Source organism: Trichechus manatus, unplaced genomic scaffold (genome assembly GCF_000243295.1).
Source record: "Trichechus manatus latirostris isolate Lorelei unplaced genomic scaffold, TriManLat1.0 scaffold00127, whole genome shotgun sequence".
Classification (NCBI taxonomy): Eukaryota; Metazoa; Chordata; class Mammalia; order Sirenia; family Trichechidae; genus Trichechus; species Trichechus manatus.
This window is the reverse complement of record NW_004444063.1, coordinates 7,083,762-7,104,883: the sequence shown is the minus strand read 5'-3', so window position 1 is coordinate 7,104,883 and position 21,122 is coordinate 7,083,762. Positions and strand designations below refer to the sequence as shown.

Here is a 21,122-nt window from a genome sequence, read left to right as displayed (position 1 = left end):
ATGTGACTTCCCTATCTGGGGTGATATCCAGTTGTTCTATCCTGTGTTCTAGTCTTGGCTTGTTATCTGACATTATTGGTTCTCTAACCAGAGGATCCCTTTTAGTATTTCTTGTAATTTTAGTTTGGTTTTTACAAATTCCCTTAACTTCTGTTTATCTGAAATGCCCTTATTTTGCCATCATATTTGAGAGACAGTTTTGCTGGATACAGAATTCTTGGCTGGCAAGTTTTTTCCTTCAAGGCTTTATATACTTCATCTCATTGCCTTCTTGCCTGCATGGTTTCTGCTGAGTAGTCTTAGTGTTATTGACTCTCCTTTGTAGGTGACTTTTTGTTTATCACTAGCCGCTTGCCTTAGTCATCTAGTGCTGCTATAACAGAAATACCACAAGTGGATGGCTTTAACAAAGAGAAGTTTATTCTCTCACAGTCCAGTAGACTACAAGTCCAAATTCAGGGTGTCAGGTCCAGGGGAACGCTTTCTCCATCAGCTCTGGAGGAAGGTCCATGTCATCAATCTTCCTTTGGGCTGGGAGCTTCTCTGTGCAGGAACCTCAGGTCCAAAGGACACGCTCTGTTCCTGGTACTGCTTTTTGGTGGTATGAGGTTCCCATGTGTCTCTGCTTGCTTCTCTCTTTTATATCTCAAAAGAGATTGGCTTAAGACACTATCCAATCTTGTAAACTTCATCAGTATAACTGCTACTAATCCATCTTATTAGATCATAGTGATTGAATTTACAATACATAAGGAAATCACATCAGTTTACAAAATGGTACACAATTATACAATACTAGGAATCATGACCTAGCCAAGTTGACAGATATTTTTGGGGGACACAATTCAATCCATGACACTGCTCTTAAAATTTTCTCTTTATCTTTGGTTTTGGCAAGTTTGATTATAATACGTCTTGGTTACTTTCTTTTGGGATCTACCCTGTGTGGGGTTCAATGAGCTTCTTGGACAGATATCTTCTCATCTTTCACAATATTAGGGAAGTTTTCTGCCTACAAATATTCAACAATTTTCTCTGTATTTTCTGTTATCCCCCCGCTCTGGTACTTCAATCACTCATAGGTTATTCCTCTTGATAGAGTCCCACATAATTCTTAGGGTTTCTTCATTTTTTTTTAATTCTTTTATTTGATTTTTCCTCAAATAGATTAGTGTTAAGTGCTTTATCTTCAATCTCACTAATTCTGACTTCCATTGCCTCAATTCTGTTCCTATGACTCTCTATTGAGCTTTCTAATTCTGAAATTTTATTGTTAATCTTTTGGATTTCTATTTGCTGTTTCTCTATGGATTCTGGCAGCCTGTTAAATTTGTCATCCTGATCTGGTATAGCTTTCCTAAATTCCTCTATTGCTTTGTCTGTGCGTTGTTTGGCTTGGTCTGGTTTTGCCTCATCTCCTTCCTGATCTCTTGAAGAGCTCTGTGTATTAATCTTTTGAATTCTACCTCTGGTAATTCCAAGACCTTTTCTTCCTCCAGGAGGTTTCCTGGTTCTTTGTTTTAGTTGCTTTCTGGGGCCATCATGGTCTGCCTCTTATGTTACTTGATATTGACTGTTGTCTCTGAGCCATCAATAAGTTATTATATTTATTTATTGTATGTTTGCTTACTGGGTCCTAGCTTTTTGTTTTGATATGCCCAAATAGAGTAGGTGTGTGAGCTACTTTGTTTATTGGCATCTCTGAAGCTCCCACGCCCTGTCACAGGTGGTTAGAGCTGCTGCTAGGTGTGTGAGGCCAGGAGTCTGTTCACTTTTCTTGTGTGGATTTAGCTCAGGTGTTCCAGTCGTCTTTCACCGAGTGTGTGGTGCAGGCTCTCACCTACAGTCCTAGATGAGCAGAGCTACGCAGGGGCGATTGGAGCATGTATTTGGCTGTTGTAGGGGATTACGTGCTGAGTAAAGTATGGGCTGATGGCTGCCCAAGTGCCTAGGTGGAAGATATGTCCCTGTCCCCCACAGTGCGTAGGTGCATGGGTTTTGCAGCCAGACTTTGGGCACTCAGTGCTGTTGGTTGTAAGGACTGGGAGGCACCGCTTCTTCTTGGACCCCTGTCGTGGGTGGCTAGGTGGAATGGGTGAAGCCACCAGTCCTCAGGCCACTGATATGAGTGGGTGAGGACCCTGCTTAATGGGCAGGGTGGTGTCAAATGTCACAAATCTGCCACTCCCCCTTAGCTGTTGCAGTTGAAAACAGGTTTCAATTATATACTCTGCTGTACTATACTAAGAGGGCCTACGCTGTTTAATGGGCCCACACAGGTCTAGGCAGGGGTGAAAGGCATTCAGAATCTCTGGATCCCTTATGCTGGTGCCTAGGCAAAGGGGCAGTGCCTGCCGTGTGTTCTTGGCTTAGGGTGCATGGTGATTTTTTAAAGCTGCGAGACTGGTTTGGGTGCGGTTAGTCCTGAGCACCCCCTCCCAAAGCCAGGAGACTGGCTTGGATGCGACAGCTCCCACTTCTGGCCTAGGGGGCACGGCATCTGCTGAACACTGCTAGACTGGCACCTGAGCAGAGTGGTGAGGGGGCAGGTGAGGGGAAGAAAGGCACTTCCCAGAGGCGGAAGGGTTATTTTGATCCCATGCAGTAGGTTAGATGCTTGCACTTAACTTTCACAGATCCAGCACCACTTCCCTCTGGTTCCGAAGGCTCATGCAGACTCTCTGTCGCTTCTCCCAACATGGTAAAATGTGTCCCAAGTGCTGCTGCTTGCCTCAGCCCATATGCGCCAGCCAATCCAGCCTGCTGGGTGCTGGCTAGCTCAGGTCTGGCACTTCTTCACTGCTTCTGAACTTTCTCTCTCTCCCCCTGGTGCTCAGTCCGACTCCTCAACTTTGTCTTTGATGTTCAGGGCTCCTGGAGTGTCATATATAATCAATTCACTTGTTTTTTCGGGTCTTTGTTGTAAGAGGGACCATAGAACGCATCTGACTATTACACCATCTTGGCCCTGCCTCTCCCTCCTGTTTTTTAATATCCCAAGTCCCAAACACAAAGTGTTTGGGTTGTGGCAGCCTAATATCTTTTGGGATAGTACCAGATAGCTGACTCCACATGTAGATGATGTTGTCTCAACTGGGTTACAGACTTCTTAAAGTATCTCATATAAGTATTATTTATTTTAGTAATGGAAGGAAAAATTGAAAATACTACCTCATATGAAGAGTCTTCTTGTAAACTTGACATAGGAACAATTTCATTTGAATTAACATAATTGCTGACAATTGGAAATAGTTCTTCAAAAGATGCTTTTTGGACTGAGGACAAATCAATCTACAAAAGAATATATTACTCTTTTGTAGAACTAAATGTTGCAAAAGCAATTATATTCTAAGTAATGAAAGTTGAAAATACTATCTTATTAGAGGATTTTCTTGTGAACTTGACATAGGAACACTTTCTTCTAACTTAACATAATTTCTGACATTTGTAAATATTTCTTAAAAACACGCATTTTTAACTAGGAACAAATCAATCTATAAAGAAGAATAGATATTTTGCATTGAACACTAGAGACTTTTAAATCTCTGTCTAAGCTCCAGATCCATATCTCTATCTGGTTACTAATATCACAACATATGTCTGACTCAAAATCAAAATATATAAAACTAGACTCAAGATCCATACTCCTTAGGTGAAAACTCCAAGAAACTTTTGCCTGTTGACCTGCTAGATCTGACTAAGGTAACTGGCCTGAACCTAGATGAGACCACAGCTTAGGTGCTTGGAATGGATTATCAATTTCACTGGCGGTGTGGGGGGTGGGGATGGAGGGCGTCTGCCTTTGCCTAGCTCCTCTTTCTCTTAGGAGGACAGAACAATTTCATGCCTATCTATATGTATCTTGGAATAGTTTTAGGAAGGTCATGTTAAACTGAGATCCTGGAAAACAAAAATCTCCCAAAAGTCCTTCAGTAAATTAGCCTTCTCTAAGGTGGCTAGCCAAGGACCAACAGTGTGTAACTGAGGGGGACCTACATGCCTCATTTGGTGGAAGCAAGCTGTAGAATGTATTACATGGCAATTGGCCTCAGACTCGTTTAACAAAACATGGACTTTAAAATGTCAAGCCATTAAGTGTTCTCAAAAGTATTTTATTTATTAAAAGATGCTGATATTTAACTACAGAATGGGAGAAAATACAGGTCCTTGACTTACTACATATTTGATTTACACGACAACAGCACTTATGCCTGTGTTTTTGTTTCTTGTTTTGAATATCTTATTAGTAATATGTATAACATACAATGTTGCAGCGCATAATTTGCTGATGTTATCATTCTCAGATGTTTACTAGCAGATGTTCAAAGATTGGATTTATAAGGATACTGATAATAAAAGGCAACAATAATGAAAACTAAAAAAAAAAAAGCTATTCAATTTACGTCAGAACCAGCTTACATTGAGGTCATCAGAAGGAAACCCCGTCGTAAGTCAGGGACTACTTGTATTTGCAAATCACATATCTGATAAGGGATTTGTATCCAGAATATATAAAGAACCCTTACAACCCAACAATAAAAAGAAAAATAACCCAATTAAAAAATAGGCAAAGAGTTTGGACATTTCTCCAAAGAAGATATACAAATGGCCAATAAGCACATGAAAAGATGCTCAATATCATTAGTCATTAGGGAAATACGACTCAAAACCATAATAAAATACCACTTCACACTCACCCACTAGGATGGTTAAAATAAAAAAGACAAATAATAACAAGTATGGGTGAAAATATGGAGAAATTGGAACCCTTGTGCATTGCTGATGGAAATGTAAAATGGTGAAGCTGTTTTGGAAAACAGTTTGGTGTTTCCTCAAAAAGTTAAAAATACAGTTATTATATGACCCAGTAATTCAATGTCTAGGTATATATATAAGAGAACTGAAAATTATGTTGATGCAAAAACTTGTATATGAATGTTCACAGTAGCATTATTCACCAAAAGGCGGAAACAATCCTAATATCCATCAACTGATGAATAAATAAAATGTGTTACATTCATATAATGGAATATTATTCAGCCATAAAAAGCAGTAAAGTACTGACACATGCTACAAAACAGATGAACCTTGGAAACATTATGCTAAGTGAAGAAGCCAGACACAAAAGGCCATGTATTGTATTGTATGATTTCATTTATCTGAAATGTCAAGAATAGGCAAATTTATAGAGACAGATAGTATATTAGTGGTTTCCAGGGGCTGGAGGGTGGGGAGAAGGGGATGGGAAATGACTGCTAATGGGGTGATGAAAATGTTCTGGAATTAAACAGTGGTGATGACTGCACAACCTTGTGAATATACTAAAACACCACTGATTTTATACTTTAAAATGGTGATTTTTATGAAATATGAATTACATCTCAATAAAAAAGATGCTGTTTGTAAAATGGCCATTAAATTAATTTTCTAGGGGGGAAAAACTCATTTTGGTACATTTATTCCTGATCTATAAAAATTTAATTCTAAATATCACATCAATTAATCAAAACATAAAAAATGAAATCACTCATTTTCTAGAAAAGGAATATTAACTTTTAGAGCACTAGAAAGAGTGTTTGCAAGCAGAATGCTGGCAAAACCTTTTCCCCAGCATGAGAATCTGATCTTTGGTTAACTCTCTAGCTCCATTCCCCTAGAAGCCTGGTAAGAGTCAACTGTAAGGACGTCAACTGTGTTAGTAGGCAATATTGCTGGACTGGTAAATTTTACCTATACTGGGAAAATCTATGAACGTAGTATAAATAAATAAATAAACTATAAAATGTACTATAAATAAATAAATACTATAAAAGTTGCCACACATTGGGTTTCTTTCAGTGCAGTCACTCTTGTATGTAGGCATGTCCATTGAGGGGATTCTGGAAGCTATGTTTATGTGTTGTTACAAAAGATATTGACTTGAGTAGGGTGGTTCCTGCATTCACTGGATACATATGTCATCTCCTTGCTCCTGAGCTGTGCTCAGACTGGTATATAACTAGCTGTGAGGACTGCTCCCACTGAAGAGGAAGCCTTGCTGCTGTCCTGCTGGCAAGTTTCATTCCTATCATTTAGTTCAACCTAAGAATAACCCCGGTTGGTGCTGCAGTATCCTCATCTTTCTTTCTTATATATATAGCGGTGTATAGAGTACAGTACTTCTAACGAAAGTGTGTGCAACATAAAAACAAAGACATCATTTTCAGTAGCCAATATTCCCTTGGTATGACAAAAATTTTAAAGTGGGAGGGGAGAGAGTCAAAAAATAGATATTACAAGTACCAAATGCTAAAACTTACCACAAAACCACCTGTCTGTGAAGATGGAGTACTTGTTAATAGGCCTCTCCTTTTCTTATCAGGAATAGTGGGATTTGTTTTCTATAAATGTTTTGTGAATAACAGAAAGAAATAAGCTACTTTAATACAGTAAAACCACAATTTAAAATTAGTACAATAGATCATAATATGTCATACTAATAAAATCTTTAATCTACTAATTAAATTTTAAGCCACTACATAGGTAACGAAAGAATTTTCTAGCTTGAGTTAGGTGCGGGGAAGAAAAAACCTCCCTAAAGAACTTTATGAAGCATAATAACTACATGAGAATATTTTGGTTGAAATCACTATTTAGGAAAAAAGGCTAATTAGAGTTTTGAACTAGGAAATAATGTTTTGGTTAACTCTGTTAATTGTGAAGAAAGGTATTTTACTTTTAAACTCCTAGTAATTAATTATTGGACTTGTTTTTGAAAAGGATTATAAGCTATTTCTGAAACTGTTACAACATATATGTAGTAAGGATAATTGGTGTAAAATACATAAGATTAAAAGTATACAGATATTTTCATTTACGGAACATCGAAGTTAAAGAAATTATAAAGTAGGATGCAGACTCATTTTCTATTTCTTGAAGACGTAAAGAGGCAGACAAAGAAAAATAGGCATAGAGCAATAGGTGGACAAAGCAAGAGACAGCGCGAGCAGAAAAAGAGACAAGATTAGAGAGCTAAAGACAGGGAGGGACAGACCAAGAGAAGGGAGGAGGGAAGGAAGAAGGAAGATAGAAAGGCAAAAGACAGAAAGAGAAAAGAGGTGAAAATTGAGAGGAGGAGAGGGAGGGAGGAGAGAGAGAGAAGACAGAGAGTAAGAGCAGAAAGACAGAGATTGAGAGACAGAGAAACATGGAGAATCAATGACAGAGGACAGACAGAATAAGAGAGACCAAGACAAAGATGGGAGAAAAGAGAGACGCTTGAGACTGAGAGAGACAAAAACAGGCAGAGCAAAGGTAAAGAGACAGAGGTACAGAGTCAGAGCAAAGAGAAACAAAGTGATAGAGACAGTCTAAGAGAGGAGACGTGTAGATTTATTTCTAGCAATCAAGAGCCCTCTTCGACTCTTTGGTTTCTTGAAACAACCATGTCCTTCTGATTAAGCTCTCTTTTTGATTAGGTGTTTATCATATGCTACCACGTCTAGAATCCAAACTCAGAGGCAAAACTTGAACACAGAAAAGTTTGTCTGCCCTTCCTTCCTTCCCTTCTTTCCTCCCTTCCTCCCTCCCTCCCTTTCTTTTGCCTTCTGGTTTTAAATCTCTTAAATTAGTTTTTGGTTTACTACATAATCTGGAATAGTATATTGAGAAAATTTTTAGCCAAAAATTTCTTTTATGGGTATATTTACCTGGTACAATGAATATGTCAGCTCGCTAACTTATTAGCTATATAGATCTTCTAATTTCTTCATCTGCCCAATGGGGATTATTCTACTCCTGGGGATTGTTGTGTAAGAGTTACAAATAATATATGTAAAGACAGCCTATAGTGTCTAGAAAGTAGGAGATACTCAGTGATAGCTATTATTATTGTGATTGTGGCAGCCATGGAGGTGCTCTGCTTGGATCTCCTTTAGGAAATAACCTGCTGCTCCACCGCAAGGACTGCAGTTAGCCAATAGCCTCCAGATACAACATCTTTAGAATCTGCTTCAGCTTTCAGTCTGAGGCCATGCTCTTCATTGGCAGCTCCCATCCAATGTCTGAGCATAGCAGAGGTAATAGGGCCTGGTCATTTCTGCCCAACATAATAAGACTTCTCTAGAGGGTAATCTTTGTTCTGGAGCTCCCAGTTCAGTTGGCCAAGATTTTGTCAGATCTGCATTGAATACTTGCTTTCCTTTCTCAGGTATTACTTTCCCAGCAAACACTTGATCAAACACTTGTACTCCTAATTCTGTCTCAATATCTGCTTCCCTTTGGTCCCAACACAATTGTTAATAGTCAGACTAATTTTATAATCATCAGCCTGCATACAGCCAGTAAGTGTATAGCTACCCTGTGTTTCCCCCCATATTTGCTAAGAAATTATGTATGTATAAATCTTCCCAATGAGTGCTTTTTATTTATTATAGTCTTTTCAAGAACTATTTATTAATAAAAGACCAGTGCTTACCAATTCAGGTTCCAGAGGCTGAGGCAGCAGAACTGATCTACCTGCATTGTCTTCTACAGAAAACCTATGACGAGATGCTGGAACCTTGATTTTTAGATGACGAGAGTTTAACTTTGTTTGAAAACTTACATCTCTAGGTTCAATATCTTTCTCAAGCTGAAACAAATTAATAATCATGAAACACATTTCACAGTGCTATATAGGCATTTCTAGTATTTCTCTGATATCCAATTTTTTAATTATAAAATACATGCTTTAGTCCCTCAGCATGAAAAAAGTTTTATAGATGAATGTTTTTTAGAAAAAAAGTATGGTTTTCTATATATTTAAGGAAAAAAATTTGTTGAAAGACAAAACAGTTTCAAATCTATTTAGCTCAAAAAACGTCCCTACCACATTTAAGGCAACATATCCCAAACAGTGTTCTATGCAAACAAAACAAACACTCACGAGATCTATTTTTAAATATTTAAAACTGAGTTTTAAAGAAAACACTAGGTATATTTATATAGACGTCTTTATTATACAATAATCTACCTGTAAGAGACAGAAAGTCCCCTCTAAGACATCAGGAAGCCACAACTACAAGACAATGTGTTGCTTTACCAACTAATCCCTGCACTGAAAACTGTAGACTGCTCAGTGATTGCTTGTCTAAAGTTATATATCTTGTTTTATACTTCTAATACATATTTGTAATATTATTCAAAGTTTAAATATACTGTATTCAACATAAATGGGGATGGCAATTTGAGTTGGGTCCTAAAAGAGTGACAGGACTTTGAGCGGAGAGGGAATATATATACAGCGGAAGAGAAGAAAGTAGAAGAGGTGTAAGGTATATCTCAAGCAAAGGAATGAGCAAGGGTGTGGGGCAAAGAGTGAAATATCACTGGCATCTACTGACTTCTTTTTCTCATTGAAGATTTCATACCTTGCTTATACCTTTTCTCTTGTTCCTGTCATCATTTTCAGCAATTTTATCATCCAAGTGAATAACCCACCCAATCACCTGGGCTCTAAGGTCCTTAACCACTGCATTTCTAACCTTTTGTCCTCATGCCATTTCAGTTAGCCACTTCATGATCAAACCTTAGCCCTTATCATCAAAAGAAACTACAGAATCACCAATTCAAGTAGTTTCCTATATTCTTCCAACTCCTGCTACAGTGTCTTCATGAAACAGCCTTCCCCTTCATTGAAATCTCTAATTCACTGAACCCACCATTTCTCTTTATCCATTAGCCTTTCCCTGTCTCCATTTTAGGAGTCCCTGGGTGGCGCAAAAAGTCAAGTGCTTGACTACTAACTGAAAAGTTGGTGGTTTAAACCCACCTAGAGGCACCTTAGAAGAGGTTACAGTCATGAAAACTCTATAGACTGCAGTTCTACTCTGCACACATGGGGTTGCCGTAAGTGGGAATCAACGCAAGGGCAACTGGTAGTCTTCACTTCCTTCCTTATCTAGGTTCTATGCCGCCATCCATCATTATTACAATTACTTTCCTACCCCTCTCTCCTTCTATTACACATGCTTGCCAAATTCCCAGCCCTAGATAAACCCTAACATCCATATCCTTTGTACCTCCAGTACAAGTGAGTATTAGGGAAAGTTGTACAATCTGGCATACTGAAGTCACCACAAACTCAGAAGGAGCAGCCAGAAACTGACAACTTTACTATACTTATCTAGTTCTTCATGACAATTTCATATATGCTCCATTTTCCTTAAACCTCTAGCCTCTTTCACTCTACCATTCTCAGCTGACGGCCTTGCCTCACATTTCAGTTCAACAACAGGTGCCATCAGATAGAATATCATCACTTAGGACTCACAATTTTCAGAACAGTGAAAAATGAAAGTGCAGGGCCTCTTGTTGAAAAACCATTAAGAATTTCAAAATGGCAACAGCATAGTATTAAACGAAGCATGGTTTAATAAAGTCGACCCTGCCACCACTACATTTATAAAGCTACCACAATGGAAGTATCTCTCTTCTTTTAAAGGTCAGTCCCTCCATAGGTATGCTAGACCCCACCCCTCCTCATATTTCCAAAGATTTCCCTCTTCCACATAATGATATAGGGAAGTTTTATTTTTAAATAGCTTTATTGAGATATAGTTCATATACCATATAAATCAGTAATTTAAAGTATAAAATTCAATAGTTTTTAGTATTACAGGGTTGTGCAACCATCATCAAAACTAATTTTAGAACACTGTCACCACCCCTAAAAGAAATTTGGTACCCATTAACAGTCAATCCTCATTCTGCCCTCACCATCCCTAAGCAACCACTAAGCTACTTTCTGTCTCTGTAGATTTGACTATTCTGGACATTTAATATAAACGGAATCATAAAATATATAGCCATTTGTGACTGGCTTCTTTCACTTAGCATAATATTTTCAAGGTTCGTGCATGTTGTAGCATGTATCAATACTTCATCCCTTTTATTGTTGAATGATATTCCATTGTATGGATAGACCACATTTTATTCATCCATTCATCAGGTGATGGACATTTGAGTTATTTTTACTTTTTTGGCTATTATGAATAATGCTGCTGTGAGCATTCATGAACTAGTTTTTGTGTGGATGTCTGTTTTTATTTCTCTTGGGTATATATACCCAGGAACGAATTTACTGGATCATATGCCAACTCAATGTTTAACATTTTGAAGAACTGCCAGACTATTTTCCAAAGCAGCTGCACCATTTTACATTCCCCCCAGCATCACATGCAGTACACATGAGGGTTTCAATTTCTCCACATCCTTGCCAACACTTGTTATTGTCAGTCTTTTTCACTCTAACCATCCTAGTAGGTATGAAGTGGCATTCAATGTGGTTTTGATTTCCATTTTCCTAATGAAGTGGAGCCCTGGTGGTGAGCTTAGCTGCCAACCTGACTGTAGAGTTCTTTCACAGGGCTTGCTATGAGCCAGAATTGACTCAATAGCAATTGGTTTTAACCACCAAAGTGCTCAAGACAGAAACCTAGAAGTCATTCTTGACACTTCTCACTCCTTCAACTCTTATATCTAATCCACCATCTCTGTTGGCAAAATTATCTTTAATCTAGCCATCTCTTTCCATCTCTCCTATAAAATATAATCAAAGCCACCAAGATCTCTCACCAAAACCTTTATAACTGTGAAAGCCACCATGATCTCTCACCAAAAACTCTGCAACTGCCTACTAATGGGTCTCCCTGCTGTCACTCTTGCCTTCTTTCAATTCAGTCCCCAACTTATACGATGATAGTATGGTGTAATGGAAAGAATACAGGTTTAAGAACCAGAAAGACCTGCCACAAGGTGCTCAAACAAATTGGTTAGTCTCTAAATTTCAGTTTTCTCAGCTATAAAATAGGGATACAACTATTTATCTGACAGGAATGATATAAAGTAAAGATACAATTAATGAAAAGTGCTTAAGAGTAATGCTTAGTGTTGAATAGCCACTCAAATAGCCTGCTACATACAAAATAAAGTCCAAATTCCTCCCCAAAGGCTTCCAGATTCTAGGTCTAATGTACTGACTCACAAGTATTCTTCAGCATAAAACACTGCTCTGGCTACATAGTAAATTTCTTATTTTTACTTTAAATTCATGAGTAATATCAAAATCAAATGTGTTTCTGTCAAGTTGATTCCAACTCATAGCAGCTTCATAGAGGCATCCAATTATCCATAGGAAGTTGGAATTTTGTAAATTTTAATTCTCTTTCATTAAACTTACATAGAGTATATACCCAACTGTATGCTGTGTAGGTTTTTCACAAAATTGAATAATCTAATTGCTAAACTCCAAAAAATGTTTTAAAGTATTAACTTAAATAGATGGAAAATAATTCCTATAAAAGTATTGGTTAAAAATATGTCTTATATTAATGAAATGTATGGTTTATGTAGTTATTCTGCTTCAATACTTGCTTTTTTCTTTGTTTTTTCAGGGGCTGGAGGGCAAGTTTTCTCAGCAAGTAAAACTTCACAAGCTGCATTATCTAGAAATAAAAACATACTTTAGCATTCTAATTATTTAACCAGTCACTGACTAGAAATAAAGAGGGGAAGAGACCTCCAACTTTGACAAACTTATTACAAACTTTTGTAATAGTTTTAAAAGAAAAACTTAGTATATGTTGACTATCTGACTTGCTCCAGTTATGAAAAAAAACCTTAAAAATATTTTTATCTCAAGAGCTCCAGGTTTCACAGAAGTAAGTAAATTCTATATAAGTTTTTCCTTTCAATTAACAGAGGAAGCTGATGTGATTAAAACTCTTTGATCATCAAAACTCTCCTGTATTCGCAGGCTTTCCTTTCTACTGCAACTTAAAAACATGCCCAGGCCTCTCTCACCTTACAAAAAACTTTTCCTGTACCCCACATCCCCCTCCTGCCACAGCCTTTCTCTCCTCTTTTCCACAAGAAAGTTTCTTCAAAGAGTTGTCTACACATACTGACTTTACTTCCTCCCCTTCTATTTACTCCCAAATCCACTACAATCCAGTTTCAGCTCCCACCAGTATGAGTGGAAATCTTTCCTGTCCTTAACCTCACTAAACCTCAGTACAACAACAGGTGTGAACATCTTCCCTCTTTGGCCCCTTCTGTGGCTCCTCTCCAGTGTTGACTATTCCCTTTTCCTCACTCTCCAGACTCATTCCAAAGCAATAAATATTTACTGATGTCTGCTATGTGCCAGTTCTATCACATGTATTTAATATTGCAAATTCAGCTTTTCTTCATTCTAAACACCACTACTTTTGTTTAAGCCACCGAAAGATTTCCTTTAGATTATTTTAACAGCTTTTCAACTTACCTCTCTCTGCAGTCCATTATCCTCCCTGTATACTTAAAATGCATACCTAATATATAATATCCTCTGCTTAAAACTCTTCAAGGTCATACTTTGGCTCTCGTGGCCTTGTTCTAATTTTTTTCAGCTTCAACTTGAACTTGCATATGAGCAATTGATGTTCTGTTCCACAGTCGGCCCCTGGCCTTGTTCTGACTGATGATATCGAGCTTTTCCATCATCTCTTTCCACAGATGTAGTCGATCTGATTCCTGTGTATTCTGTCTGGTGAGGTCCATGTGTATAGTCACCGTTTATGTTGGTGAAAAAAGGTATTTGCAGTGAAGAAGTCATTGGTCTTGCAAAATTCTATCATGTGATCTCTGGAATTGTTTCTATCACCAAGGCCGTATTTTCCAACCACCAATTCTTCTTCTTTGTTTCCAACTTTCGAATTCCAATCACTAGTAATTATCAATGCATCCTTATTGCATGTTCTATCGACCTTGAGTATATCCCACCTGAATTTAGAGATCATCTCAAGAACAGAGTTGACACGTTGAACACTAATAACCGAAGACCAGACAAGCTGTGGAATGACATCAAGGATATCATACATGAAGAAAGAAAGAGGTCATTTAAAAGACAGGAAAGCAAGAAAAGACCAAAATGGATGTCAGAAGAGACTCTGCAACTTGCCCTTGAATTCTGAGTAGCTAAAGCAAAAGGAAGAAATGATGAAGTAAAAGAACTGAACAGAAGATTTCAAAGGGCAGCTCAAGAAGACAGAATAAAGTATTATAATGACATGTGCAAAGAGCTGGAGATAGAAAACCAAAAGGGAAGAACATGTTCACCATTTCTCAAGCCAAAAGAACTGAAGAAAAAATTCAAGCCTCGTGTTGCAACAGTGAAGGATTCTATGGGGAAAACATTAAACGACACAGAAAGCATCAGAAGATGGAAGGAATATACAGAGTCACCATACCAAAAAGAATTGATCAACATTCAACGGTTTCAAGAGGTAGCATATGATCAGGAACCAATGGTGCTGAAGGAAGAAGTCCAAGCTGCACTGAAGGCACTGGTGAAAAACAAGGCTCCAGGAACTGACAGAATATCAACTGAGATGTTTCAACAAACGGATGTAGCGCTGGAGGTGCTCACTCGTCTATGCCAGGAAATTTGGAAGACAGCTACCTGGCCAATCTACTGGAAGAGATCCATATTTGTGCCTATTCCCAAGAAAGGTGATCCAACTGAATGCAGACATTATTGAACAATATCACTAATATCACACGCAAGTAAAATTTTGCTGAAGATCATTCAAAAGTGGTTGCAGCAGTATATCTATAGGGAACTGCCAGAAATTCAGGCTGAATTCAGAAGAGGATGTGGAACCAGGGATAACATTGCTGATGTCAGATGAATCCTGGCTGAAAGCAGAGAATACCAGAAAGATGTTTACCTGTGTTTTATTGACTATGCAAAGGTATTCATTCGACTGTGTGGATTGTAACAAATTATGGATAACATTCAGAAGAATGAGAATTCCAGAACATTTAATTGTGCTCATGAGGATCCTGTACATAGACCAAGAGGCAGTTGTTCAAACAGAAGAAGGGGATACTGCATGGTTCAAAGTTAGGAAAGGTGTGCGTCAGGGTTGTATCCTTTCACCAATCCTATTCAATCTGTACGGTGAGTAAATAATCCAAGAATCTGGACTATATGAAGAAGAAAGGGGCATCAAGATTGGAGGAAGACTCATTAACAACCTGCGTTATGCAGATAATACAACCTTGCTTGCTGAGAGTGAAGAGGACTTGAAGCACTTACTGATGAAGATCAAAGATCACAGCCTTCAGTCTGGATTACACTTCAACATAAAGAAAACAAAAATCCTCACAACTGGACCAATAAGCAACATTATGATAAATGGAAAAAAGACCGAAGTTGTCAAGGATTTCATTTTATTTGGATCCACAATCTACACCCATGGAAGCAGCAGTCAAGAAATCAAAAGATGCACTGCATTAGACAAATCTACTGCAAAAGACCTCTTTAAAGTGTTGAAAAGCAAAGATGTCACCTTGAAGACTAACGTGCGCCTGACCCAAGCCATGGTATTTTTGAATCGTATCACATACCTGCGAAAGCTGGACAATGAATAAGGAAGACCGAAGAAGAATTGATTCCTTTTAATTGTGGTTTTGGCAAAGAATACTGAATATACCATGGGCTGCCAAAAGAACGAACAAAGCTGTCTTGGAAGAAGTACAATCTTAGAGGCAAGGATGGTGAGACTATGTTTTGCATACTTTTGACATGCTGTTAGGAGGGATCAGTCCCTGGAGAAGGACATCATGCTTGGTGAAGTACAAGGTCAGCGAAAAAGAGGACGACCCTCAACGAGAGGGACTGACACAGTGACTACAACAATGGGTTCAAGCATAATGACTGTGAGCATGGCTCAGAACTGGGCAATGTTTCGTTCTGTAGTACATAAGGTCTCTATGAGTCGGCGCTGCCTTGACGGTACCTAACAACAACAACAACAAAACTCTTTAAAGGCTTTCCACTGCCGTCAAACTCCTTTACTTGGCATATTAAACCCTGCTTTTTATGATCCCTGTATTGCTTACATATTCTCCAGCCCTATTACTGAGGCTAATAGGGTTGCCAGATAAAATACAGGATGCCCAGTTAAATTTGAATTTCAAATAAACAACAAATAACTTTTAATAAGTATGTATAATATTTACTTATACTGAAAAAGTATTCATTGCTTATCTGTAATTCAAATTTAACTGTGCATCCGGTATTTTTATTTGCTAAATCTGGCAACCCTAGAAACTAACCACTCCTTCTTGTCTTCACCTCCCAAGATAGAGAGAAGTCGGTGGGTCGGACAGCTCTTTAGGAGGTAAAATTGTTAATAAGATTTTGCATTAGATTAGATATGGGAAGTGACAAAGAGGGAAGTCCAGGATGACCCCCAAGGTTCTGGTTTGCTAAACTGCATTTACTAACAAAGATGGGGGGCACCGGAGGAGGACTAGGCTAGGTGTAGAACATAACAATTTTACGTCCTCAATCCTCATTTTATTTCATCTTTCAGTAGCTTTTGTCATAGCTGGGATCACTTTCTCCTTGAATTACTCTCCTTCTGTTAGCTTCTGAGGCACCAGTCTCTCCTGGTTTTTATATTATTCATTGGCACTCAGTTTCAGTTCTCTTTGCTGGATGTCTCCTCTTCCCTACTTTTAAATGTTGGAGTGTACCATCTATATTCTTTGTATATGTCTCTTTTCGATTTATTGTCAATTCCTAGGTGATCTCATCTAATCCTAAGGCTTCAAAACTGACTCTAAATATAAATCTACAGCCTTAGCCTTTGTCCCGAACTCCAGACTCTTGCATCACAAACTGCCTTCATGACATCTCCACTAAAAGGCTAATAAATCTTTCAATTTTTTTAGTGTATTACTGAAGTGTGCTAGATATACAGTAATTGGTACAAATCTTGACTGTGTATGTATTTACCCATGTAACCAACACCCAGATCAAGATATAAAACATTTTTAGCACCTCAGAAATTTCTCATATATCCTTTCCCAGTCAGTAAGCCCCTCTCAGAAGTAACTACTATTCTGACTTCTATCATCCAGAATAGTCTTGCCTGTTCTGAACTTTATACATACGGAGTTATACAGTATATGCATGTTTGTGCCTTGTTTCTCTCATACAATATTATGTGCTTCAGTTGGCAGATCAAATTTAATATGCCCAAACCAAACACTCTTACCATCCTTTCAACTTGTTGTGCCCCATAATGCTCCCAACCTAGTTGCTCATGCCAAGAATTTAGGACTCATTCTTGACTTCTATTTTTCTCCCACTCTCTCACTTCAGGCTGTGCTCAAATGTCAGAGAGGCCTGTCTTGACTACCCTATCTAAAACAGCATCTCCAGTCACACTCTGTTTACTCTGCCTTATTTTCTTTCATTGCTTTATTTCTACCTGACAATATATTATACATTTATGTGCTTACCTGTTTATAATCTACCTTTTGTGCCAGGCTACAAACAGAAACGCCTGGCGATCTACTTCCATAAGATCACAATCATTGAAAATCCTATGGACAGCAGTTCTACTCTGAAACACGTGGGGTTGTCATGAGTCAGAATTGACTTGATGGCAACAAGTTTGTTTTTTTCTGGGTCTCTCCACCATAATGTAAGCTCTATTAGGGCAAAGACTTTGCTATGTTCCCCAGCAACTGAAACAGTTCGTGTTACTCTGTAAGTGTTAAATAAATAATATAGCAAGATGAGGGAATCCCTGGGTGGCGCAAACAGTTAAGCGCTCAACTACGAGCCAAAAGGTTGGCAGTTCAAACGCACCCAGAGGCACCTCAGAAGACAGGCCAGAAGATCTGCTTCTGACAGGTCATAGCCTTGAAAACCCTAGGGAGCGGTTCTATTCTGCACACACAGCACTGCCCTGAGTAGGAATCAACAACTAACAACAACAACAACAAATCTAAAGTCATCAGTTCCAATTTCTTCTGTTTCATGAGTTAGAATTGACTCGACGACAACAAAGCAAGATGTGATTTATTTAATTTTAAATTTCAAGTCAATCAACCACATACAAGTAACAATACAAAAGCACACATACTTCCAGAATCACCTACCACCAAGCTTTGTAAATAAGATTTTCCACAAACAAAGCAGAACTTTTTGTTGGGCAAGACAAAGTAAAATTGTGAAGTTGTTTTTGGTACCTAACCACTTTGCTTTTTATCATCTCTCTTTCCTTGTCCACAGTTCTATTACTGTTTGTTCTATAAAACAAATCCCCCTTCTAATACTTACCCTCCAGGGTAGAAGGTGCTACTCCTCCCAAGGATGTGTGTTTTTAAAAGCTTAGTCTTTATCACTGGACTAACTTTCTTCAGGACAGAAATTATCTTAATCATTTTTATACCCACAGTTCGTAACACAGTGCCTGGCATTTAGTAAATGCTCATGAAAACAACTTCTTAAGTGAAGATTACACACATACACAATTTTTTTTTAGTTTATACAGACATTTAATAAGGACCCATCAGGAGGAAAACCAGCAATTCTTCAAGTTTACTCTCAAACAGATGCTGTAAAATTTGCTGCAGCAAATAAAGAAAATAGAGATCTGAGATACGGCACAAAATCTCTTGCTTAGTTTATTCTAACAAACTAAACAATAGAGTACCTATAATACAAGGCAGTTTGTTGAACCCTTTAATTTTTTAATCACATATAACTCCAATATATCCGTTTATTTTTCCTCCTCTCCTACAACTGAAGTCCACGAGGGCAGAGAATGTGAATCACTCCCCACTGGTACCTGTAGCAATGCCTCATAGTAATACTCAGTAAATGTTTATTAAATGAATAAATAATGGGTGTTGTGAGGATAGTTAAGATCCACTTTCTAACTCCACATATCTTCATTTCGTAAACACAACCATGCTAAAAAGTACTCAGCTTCCTGGCTACCAATTTTCTTAATACATGCTATGTTGCGGCAAAAATAAAGAAATACAGAATCATGAAAATAATTAGTTTCATTATTCATTACCTGATTCTAAATTTGAAGTACTCTTTGGTTCTGGAAAAAGATTTTGGTCTGCTAATGTCATCGCCCTATAATAAGAAAAAATTAATGGTATTTTCTTAATCTTTCAGTAACTTTTAAGAATCCTCAAATAATACTTAAAGACATTTATATGTAATCAATTACCCTGTAGAAAAAAATACAACTGGTTAGAAAAAATGTTGCCCTATCTGTGTGAATAAAAGTAGTTTAATAATAAAATTCAATACATTTATTCATTTATCAGAGACAATATGTACAGAGGACTAGGCATAGTGTTTAGAATCAGACAAATCTGAAATTAAACTCCAGTTCTGCTATTTACACTTAAGTGTCTTTGGGAAAGTTACTTGAGTGTCTTGGTCTTGGTTACTTCGTTCATGCAAAAAGGATAGAAATCTTGTTTCCCAGGATTCTTGTGCTAATGATTTCAAGTAATATGAGAGATAATATTTTCTGAAATTAATATTTTCTCTTTTGCACTTCCACAAATGATACCTCTCTCCATTCTATCCAAATGTACAGGAGAGGATTAGCTATTACAAAAGGAATACAAACAAACAAACAAACAAAAGGACCAAAGCTCAGCCTTGACCACTAAAATGGGATTTCTGAGTCCCTAACAAGACAATGGAGTCAAAAAGCAGATGTGAGAAGAGGATTTTCTATATTTCCATTACTGACTTATTCAACTGTTGAACTGAGTAAGCAGGAAGCAACTTTCTTCTTTCATATTTACCCTTTAAACACATTCTGTCAAAATAGTACTCTCCTGCCCCTAAATGAACTTTCAGGTAGATTTCATTGCATTTCTGGTAATTGTCTGGTAATAGACATTTTCAGGCAGTAAAAAATCCAATGTAATATAACAACTCTAAGCTCTTATTATTAAATTTAAATTTTTTCCTTCTCCAAGGCTGGATATGATTTAGAGTCATAACCTGCACTGGGGAAAGCAACAATGGTTGGTTTCTTTTCTATTTCTTGTTCTTATTCCTCCCCCATTTGTAACTATTGTTTGGGGTCCTTTAGCATTGGAGTAGGCGGAAGGAGTTGCAGAAAGGGACTGGAAAGGTCTTTCTTGATTGATACTATTATAATATGCCATTAGTGCTCTTTGGGTGTGGCAAATAACCAAACTGCTGACTCTAAAACATCAAGTATTTTGAGAGGTTCTTTGGAGATTTCCCTATCACTATGGATCTCTCATTTACACCTATTTATGATTATCTCAGCTTTTGTGTTTCATCATAAACTTACAGCCTCTTTCAGCTGAAGTTACTTCATCCTTTGCAGAAAGCCATACTGGCATGTTCCCTTTCAAGATGAACCCCAACCAGCCCCTTATGTGGGATCCATGTCTCACCCATGGGCATCATGCACAAATCTTTGCTATGCCAAACTATGAAAATATATCTAGCTTCAAAAGGAGGTTCTCACACTAATTCTCTTTTCACTCCACATTTTCCCAGTGTGACAACAACGCCTTGAGCTCAGGATCTTTGCCTAGCCAGCCTGGGATAGCCAACTGCTAGCTGCACATGTCTACTTCAGAGGTCTATGGGTATCTCAGTGTTTTCCAAACTGAAAAAATCTCTGTCACCCCAATCCATGTGTGTCTTTCCATTTGTTTCCTCACCCAATTAATGAGTCATCATCCATCTAGTGTCCTAAATCAGAGGCCTGGAGGCCATCTTGGACCCCATATGCCTCCACCAACAAATCAGTCATTAAGAACTGTCTGTTCTCGGAATTCCGGCAAAATGGCGCTCTAGGCAGAAGCACCACGCCATCCCTCCACAGCAAAGATCCGAAAAACTAAGCCGAACAAAGAATACAACAATCCTGAAACCCTAAAACATCAAACGTACAGATAAAGAACTCAGCCAAGCACCAAATGGAGTGAGAAAACTGACAGAGAATGGAGAGTGAGGAGAGATTCATGCAGAGGTCCCCTACCAGCTGACACAGCGCGGATCCGCCATCTTGGACTCCTATCGGAGACCAGCAAACAGGGGGTACTAGAAAGCAGCCTCACGGAGCTCCCAGCGGGAGACAAAACAACCGGTAATTTGCAATATACGCTTTTCCACCCCCCACCCTTCTTCACCCCGACTAGGCCTCCTCTGCTTCCCGTGGCCACAGTCTCTTGACCAGGAAACAGCGGCTGCTTAGATTCCACACACCTGAACAGGTGGCTCTCTGAGTGCCATTTGTTGG

The 21,122-nt window shown here is 38.2% G+C and overlaps 1 protein-coding gene across 1 annotated transcript in view; it reads right to left on the bottom strand.

Annotated features, from left to right (window-relative positions):
• Positions 1-21,122, bottom strand: part of MEIKIN (meiotic kinetochore factor) — a 128,661-nt gene that overhangs the window by 57,440 nt on the left and 50,099 nt on the right. Inside the window, exons 8-11 of the mRNA XM_012557943.1 lie at positions 18,888-18,952; positions 12,394-12,464; positions 6,300-6,380; positions 3,172-3,291 (exon numbers count right to left, since the gene is read on the bottom strand). Of these exons, the coding sequence (XP_012413397.1) occupies positions 3,172-3,291; positions 6,300-6,380; positions 12,394-12,464; positions 18,888-18,952 (337 nt within the window). The remainder of the gene's footprint in view (positions 1-3,171; positions 3,292-6,299; positions 6,381-12,393; positions 12,465-18,887; positions 18,953-21,122) is intronic.